This window comes from Glossina fuscipes, unplaced genomic scaffold (assembly GCF_014805625.2).
Source record: "Glossina fuscipes isolate IAEA_lab_2018 unplaced genomic scaffold, Yale_Gfus_2 155, whole genome shotgun sequence".
Taxonomy (NCBI): domain Eukaryota; kingdom Metazoa; phylum Arthropoda; class Insecta; order Diptera; family Glossinidae; genus Glossina; species Glossina fuscipes.
In genome coordinates, this window is record NW_023998498.1 from 8,424 (window position 1) to 16,949 (window position 8,526).

Sequence of the window (8,526 nt, forward strand, 5' to 3'; positions counted from 1 at the left end):
GGCAGTTTAGAACAATATCCGTCAAACGTTAAGGGTTTCGCAAGAAAATTTCTTGCATTTGTTTTAAATGAGACATTTGTTTTAAATGAGTCTACAGTTAATATTAACTGGAAATTTCCGACTACCACTAAAATTAAAATAAGAAATATTTTGCTTTATTAAACTATAAATAAAATAATTTGTGTAAATTTCTTTCATTGAACAATTATCAAATTTCAGCGTCTTTTTTTCTCTGTTCTGTTGCCGCCTATCGTCCGCAAAAAAAAAAAAAGGGAATGCTTGTTTAATCTATCTCTTCTTCCGTTTCATTAAATGAGTACCTGAATGGTATCGTACGATATATTCCTCAGTTTTCCAGCATTGCATAAAATCGTAATCGAAAGATCCTGAACGATAGAGACTGGTCTGCATTTGATAGATATGTAAGCAACGCAAGTCTTATTGAACATAACTTTACTCTGTCCCACTGGATTAAATTGATGATTAAATTGATGATTGAATGATACATCACCGTAGGCCAGGTCTCCTCTAAGACCTTGGAAAATCCTTAACTGTTGCGACGTTAGATGTGGATTCCGCTTTGTTATTAGACATATAAATAGTTTCGATTTCACCAGCACTTCAATGAAACAAACTATATTTTTGAAACTCTCTCTTTTGAACCTCTCTTTCCTTAACCGGCTCATCGATATGAATGGCAAAGCTTTCGTTCAAAAATCTTTCAAAAAACTTACTAAAGCTATGACTTCGTACGTCTTGAGGTATAAACACCTGCTCAACTAATTGACTTTTTATCACTTGGATCTATGAACTTATATTATCATATACTGTAGTTTAGTATACCGTAGTTTCAACAATCGCAAAAAGCTGTTGTAGTCATTGTTAAATAAATGGAATGTTTCATTCAAGTCACTTTTAATCTTACAATTTTACAATTTTCTGTTATATTTATAATTGTATACATATATGCGTATATATATATATGCGGCTTTTTTCTCCTTTCCCTGGCGTTTGAAAGGATATCACGATCATTAAGAGAAATAAATACTTATGAGGAGGGGAATATAGGGCACTAACTAAGATGTTAAGGAGAAAATTTTAGTTGAAATTTGTTATTTTGGTAAGCAAATTTTACATAACTAACTAGTTAACTAACATATCAGATGCATATAATTGAACGTCCGTTAATCTGCCATCATCCGCATTCCTCGGACTTATTGAATTTATTACACGGGTACGCGAGCATTACAATTGCCATGATACGTTTTCATACGTCCTTTGCAAGTGAAATATTTATCAAAGCCATCACTATAGCCATGATCTATCCATGTACACAATTGACGATTCCATACGCAATCCAGACAATAAATCAGATTCGGAAATTCGTAGCCCAATAAAGTGAAAAAGTCTTGATCGCCCCAGTGACCTTTAAACATATACTTCGATGTCAATTTACGTAAGGCAGTTTCTTGCAGTTTGTCTTGAAAAAGCCGGCCGTGACGTATAGCAGTGAGGTGTAGCAGCACAACTCCGGAATTGGGACCCGGATAACCACGTCGCAGATGTTTTTCAGATTTTCGCATTTTATAGGTATGGGTCTTAGCAGAAAGTAAGTTATATAGTTCATTTGGTGACATGTAGAAAGGGCTACCGAAGTCCGTGTTGGGAAAATTTGCTCTATACCGATATAAAATATGACGACAGACTGGAGTTAGCTCCGGCGCTAAGCCGAAAAGAATTTCTTTGGAGAGACGTTCAAATTCAGCAAAAAGGAGACGTACATCTGCCTTGAAGGCTATATCACAGCCCAATAAAACAGCCCGTTCTATTCTCTAATCCGGGATGCGATGCAGACCGTACGACAGGAAAAATAAGGAATCGCTGTAATACGATTTCGGCGTAGAGCTAAAGTATGGTGCCATAAAATAAATAAGATATTAGCTCTACACTTAAACTTGCTTACATTATTCCTACGCACTGCTTTTTTACGATGCCAATGAGTTTCTTACGATACGTATTCAAAAGACTAACGTCGAAGCCTGCCGGGTTTATGGTAAGCTCGTCGTAAGGAGACGAGAAGTTATAAAATAAAAATTTCGCAAAAGAAAAACAATAACAATACCATTTTCATAAATAATTACCTAGTTAGTGCCCTCTTGACTCCTTTTTTTGTAAAGCAAGAAAAGCCCATACTCGAACCAGGTGAAATGTTCGTGTCTGCCATTTTAACGGAGTTCGTCATCATCATGAACAAATAGTTTTTTTCCTTTTAGAAAACAAAAACTTCCCGATTATCAACAAAGAAACCATTCAGATGTGAGTCACGATCTAACAAAAGCTGTAATATTTCCGGACCCAGAAATATACAGTGATCGTGGCACCAAATTGTACACATATTGCAACATTTGCGATTTCAATGTTCCTGGATCGCCACATAAGAACATATTGCTATGAATTTGTAAGACACAGTCCGTATCACTGGATCGTGCATACTTTGACCAAGAGAAATACACTTAAAAGTTCTGTTATTTACAACTATATTTCTTAACTGTAGGACTATTCACAATTTATTTTCGCAGTACTTTCGACTCAAATGCCCTTGTCCGACTAATTGTGCCTTCCACAAATATTCTGTTTATATACATTATTACAATCATATTATCATACCTAATTTTATAGTTTCATTTTGAATTCGTTAACCTACTTTTCTCGTATTCGTTTTCCTCGGTCGGCAGCTGCATGACGCGCTGCGAATGTGCATTTAGTTTCTCCCGCTGTAGGGAGTTTATTACTTAGCTGGAATGAACAGGATTTGGGATTTCCGTAACAATACGAATTTCTGACCGGAAGTTCTGCCTACCCAAGGTAGAACCCGCATTTGTAACTTCTGTGAATAAATATTACGATTTTCATAAAATCAATATTGTATTGCTAAAAAATCACATTTCACTTATAAAGCTTGATTTCTCAACTGGAAGTATTGAAAGCTTATTGTCATCTTTCTACAATACAGTAAATCTAGCTATTGCTGCATCTGTTCCGATCAACCAGTGCCGAGCTCCAAGCAGGCGTCCCCCGTGGTTTAATAGGACAAATACATATTACAAGAACAGAAAAAGCACGCTATTCAAAAAATATTCGAACAGTGGCTCTGCTCTTGACTATTTCGCTTACTCCGTGGCAAGGCACAGATTTAACTCCCTCAACCACCATTATTATTGCAGATACCTTCAGTTCATTCAATCCCCTCTATTCGCTAATCCTAAATGCTTTTTTAAATTTGTTAACTCAAAAAGAAAAATTTCCACACATCATTCGCATGTTTCTTTTAAAGGGTCTGATTCCTCGGATGATTTTGATATCTCAAATCTGTTCGCTGAGTTCTTCCGTCGAAACTTTTCGACTGCTAATTTCGATTTATCCGCAAACCCTACAACTAACTTGGTTTCAATTCCTAATTTGGTTATTGCTGAAGATGATGTTTTTAAAGGGTTGAGTTCTCTAAAATACAGTTGTTCGCCTGGACCTGATGGAATTCCATCATGTGTACTTAAATCTTGCGCTGTCGAGTTATGTGGTGTGATCTCAAAGATTTTTAACATGTCCTTGTATTTAGGTATTTTCCCTTCATGTTGGAAGAGTAGTTTCCTTATTCCTATCCACAAGAGTGGAAGTAGACAATTTGTTGAGAACTACAGAGGCATAGCCAAGATGGGTGTCTTGCCCAAGTTGTTCGAGCGTATTGCGACTCAGCATTTGGCCTTTGCCATTAATTCGTATATTTCTCCGCACCAGCACGGCTTTCGGAAAGGGCGATCTACAGTCACCAACTTGTTAGAGTTTACCTGTCATGTTTTCAAGGCTTTTTCTAGCGGCTCTCGCACAGATGTTATTTACACTGATTTAAGCAAAGCATTTGATATGGTTAACCATAGACTACTTATCTTTAAACTCCAAGCCTCTGGTTTCCCACCCTACTTAGTGAAATGGATAAGCTCTTATCTGCACAATAGATCGTTCAGGGTTCTGTTTAACTTCATCACCTCGGATGAATTACCCGTGACGTCTGGCGTACCTCAAGGCAGCCATTTATGTTCCATTTTATTTAATTTATACATTAATGATCTCCCATCGGTAATTGCAGTAAGATCTTAATGTATGCTGGTGATGTGAAGCTGTTTTCTTCCGTCTCTGTTGAATCACAATCACATCAGCTTCAAGGTGACTTGGATAATTTTGTTGCTTGGTGCTCTTTGAATCTTCTGAAACTAAATCTGAGTAAATATAAGAAGCTTTCTTTTACAAGAAGAAAGTCATTCATTACTCAGTATTTCTTAGATTCGTCGTGACGTTGATTCGATCACAGATTTAGGCGTTCTACTTGACCATAGGTTACGTTTTAACTTGTATATTGAGCTCTCAATAAGCAAAGCTAGGTTCGCGCTTGGTTTTATAAAAAGGTGATCCAAGGTGCTTGATGATCCCTATATTTCGAAAAGGCTGTACATGTGTTTGGTTAGACTTATACCCGAGTACGCCTCGGTTGTGTGGTCTCCTTCATATAGGTGCTGTGCAGATTCAATTGAATCTGTTCAAAAGCAATTCTTGTTGTATGCCCTTAGAAATTTGGGTTGGGATCCGATTGCCTCTTTTCGTCCCTATGAAAATAGATTGCTTCTGCTGTCCTTACTGTCTCTTGAGAAACGTAGGTTTGTTCTTGCCGCTTTCTTTGTAATCAAAGTAATAAATGGTGCTATTGACGCGCCTTTATTACTTGGTGAAATAAGCTTTAATGTCCCTAACCGATTCCCTAGGCACTTTATCTTGGTTAAGCTTAGTCAGTGTAAACATAATTATGAGCTGTTTAACCCGCTCATAGTTCATTGCAAGAACCTAAATGACGTCTATCACTTATTCTCGTTATCGGACTGTTTGACGTCCATTAAAGCAACATTGCTTAATACGCGCGATTTACCTATGTTGTACTTTAAGTAGCTTTTATCCTTAAAAGTCGTTATGATTCGAAAATGAATTGTTGTTAAGTATTATCGGTTCAAGGCTTATGCATGTTTGCGATGGCTTAGGGGTTCATTTGCAATTTGGTCTTGTACAGGTTGTAAGTGTGGCTCTATGCTGGTTGTGTACATGCTTTTCTTTTTTTTTCTTTTTTTCCGTCTAATTTGTTTTACTGTACTTTTACTAAGTTTTATTATTAATTTAATATAAGTTTTTTAGTTTTAGGTGAGTTTCTTGTATAAGTGGAATAAATAAATAAATAAATATAAAGGAACAAAAGTATATAATAAAAGATAAACAATTTCATAGTTGGATTTGTCGCGTAGATGTGGTCCATATACATTTTATGAAGAAATTACTTTTCAATTGAAAGAAAAACTTGGAAATTGGATAACTAAATACTATTTAACGCTGTAAAGTGATCCTGTTTGATAAAAGTTGGATCTCTTATGATCTATAAAAACGGGATTTATGTGAGGATATTCTTATTGAGTCGGCACTCATCCATCAATCTGTTTACAATAAAAAGGATGCAAAACACGTCAGTGTATCAAATTCATTAAAATATCTCAAAATTGCGTCTTGGAAACAAGACGGACCGACGGACATGCAAACTTAGATCGCTACAATAAAAGGTGTGTCTAACTACTTCTGGGTGTAGTAAAGATCTGCGTAAACTTAATATATTTATATAATCTTACACCGCAAGTACTCTAGGATATGAAAACTTAAAAAGCCACTAGGGCATGAAAATTAAAATGAAATACACTCAATTGGGCATCTGAATATCTTTATAAATTTTAAAATATGTTCGACATGCAATATGTTTTCTCCTTAATTGACAATCGTTACTAAACAGCGACATGAAGCGTGGTAAAGAGAGATTTAAAAGTGCCGATCGCTAGTGCCAACAATTTTCAAGAAATTGAGGATTTTCAGTGTAAATTTAATTATGAGCTGTTCAATCCGCTCAGAGTCGTTTGCAAGAACCTAAATGACGTCTACCACTTATTCTCGTTATCGGACTCTTTAAAGTCCATTAAAGCAACATTGCTTAATACGCGCGATTTACCCATGTCGTATTTAAACTAGCTTTTATCCTTAAAAAGTCGTTACGTTTCGAAAGGCTTATGCATGTTTGCGATAGCTTAGGGGTTCATTTGCAATTTGGTCCTGTACCGGTTGTAAGTGTGCTCCTATGCTGATAGTGTACATGCTTTTTTTCCTTTTTCTTTTTTTTTTCTTCTTATTTGTTTTATTATGCTTATACTCAATTTTATTGTTAATTAATATTAGTTTTGCATTAAGAGCCAATTCAACTCGACTGTTATTTGTTTAGTTGAGTTTCTAGTATAATTGGAATAAATAAAATAAATAAATAAATAAATAAAATTTAGTTTTATTTTAATAGGAATTATTTCAGGAAAAATCAGAAATGAGTGGCGACAACTACCCCGCTGACGCTGACTCGCGTCGAAATAAAAGTGAGGGAGACCCCACGCCTAGGCGCCGAAGAAGAGGCGGGCGGCGCCCTCATTCACCTGTGCGCCCACCTATTAACCACCACCTGAGCCGCAGTAATGAGGGCGTAGGCGCTAAAGAAGAGGTGGGCGGCGCTGAACTGTGAATGGGGACGATCCTAAGGCAGAAGCCGAAGAAGAGATGAGCGGCGCGCAGCTCGCCCAATAATAATACGCAAGCATTATTATGCACAATAACTGTAAGTAATGATATTTATAATAATTTTTATGATATCTATTTTGTCATTATTTTTAGGTAAGCCAAAACAACAACGGCTGACGTTAATACCCGATTTACTCAAATATCTTAAAACAATATCTAAAAATGTTCTATAAACGCTCTTATCAATCAATATAAGTCAAAATATTACCAGAGTTCATAAGTTGATTTTCTTTTTGTTTTTCTAAAAGAATTTCTCCGATATACCTATACTTACTTTAGTTCTCATCTTTATCAATAAATCAATTACAGCGAATTATAAATGGCCAAGAATTTGTATACTTGATGGGGTTTTTGAGGGTTGTTTCTGCACATTATAAAGGCATTGAATAAAAATTAAACTTTGATAGACTACAATGTTGGGCAGGCGTTCTCAACTTTTTCAATTTTTGGCACAGGTAATACAGAACCGCCCACAAAATATGCGTTCAAATGTTTGTAGATTTATCTGCTATAGTTTAAGAGTACTGATCGCAAAATAAATCTTTATTCCTTTTGAAAAATAGAGGGGTAGGCAAGTTCTTCAAAGCCGGTCACATTAAATACGAACCATTGCCTACAACTTTAGATAACTGTCATATCGTATTGTTGTCTTAGTATGGCTGTTGGCGATTCCACTCAGTTATGTTTGGAAGTCAAGTAAAGAAAAATTGAATCCTAAATTATTTACACCATTTATGCGACGATTCTTAACTCAACGCAGTATACCAATGGAAGCAATGCAGTAGTAGTAGTAGTTTTTATATCAATTCAGTTTTGTTCAAGGCTTCAAAGCAACCTTTTTAGCATACCTGAGTTCGAAATTTCAACGTATGGCGCTCGGTCTTGCATCTACACCCATAGTTTTGGTAATAGTACACCAAAAAGTACACATTATTTTTATGCAAAGCCTCATTTAAGAGTTCGCGTTTTGTGGTACCGCCGATAAAAGGCGGGCTCCAAGATGTACGTAATACAAATTCCTTAATTTTTTTATTTAATTACTATCATGAGCAAATTTTCATCGCAAAAAAACTCAACTATTAGCTCTTTATGCCATATAATGATTTATGTTCCATGAGAATCCCTATATGCTGTGGTATTCAAAAATTAGTCTTCCACATGCGATAAGGTCGATTTTTTTTATGAATTTACTATTATGGTCCCACTTTCACTATGATATATTGGAAAATTGATCTTTTTACCATATAAAGTCTTAGTTTCCGCAGACACAGTTGTATGAGAGGGGGTACAAAATTGCACCAAGCGGCCTAAAATTTTCACACCAATTTAGATAACTGAAATGCTACTACTCAGTCATTTTTGTCGAGAAATTTTGTAAATTGCAATTTTTTTCCATATAACGACGTTTCACAATAGCGCCTGGCCAAAAAAGTGGACCGCCAAACATCTTCAAAATATATCATAATTTGCTTGAACGCAAAAATATATGGGCAGGCATTGGACGGATAAACGGCAATAAGGGCTTAAATCGATTTAGAAAATGGGTAGAATAAAAGGTGGATGGTCCGCCCTAGCTTAATATATGGCAAAGTTACGTGATACGTATTATTTACGATTATCAAACGCATTAGCAATGTTTGAAAATTGTGTGAGCAAGAGGAAGAATTGTAAAAAGTGTATTCAACTGTCAAAAAAACAATTTTTTTTTTTAAATTTATTCAAGTTTTGGAAAATGGAATCAAGTAAAGAAAACAATAAAGAAAGTTACTTAGACGGCCCGAGTGATTGTAATATCAATAAAACATTGGTAATTCGAAAAGATATCGC

At 35.6% G+C, this 8,526-nt stretch overlaps 1 protein-coding gene across 1 annotated transcript; it reads right to left on the bottom strand.

The window, feature by feature from the left end:
• Positions 1–1,226: 1,226 nt before the first annotated feature.
• Positions 1,227–1,922, bottom strand: LOC119641593 (xyloside xylosyltransferase 1-like). Its single transcript, XM_038040367.1, is given in 1 exon segment — positions 1,227–1,922. A coding segment is annotated over 1 exon segment (696 nt).
• Between the last annotated feature and the right edge of the window lie 6,604 nt (positions 1,923–8,526).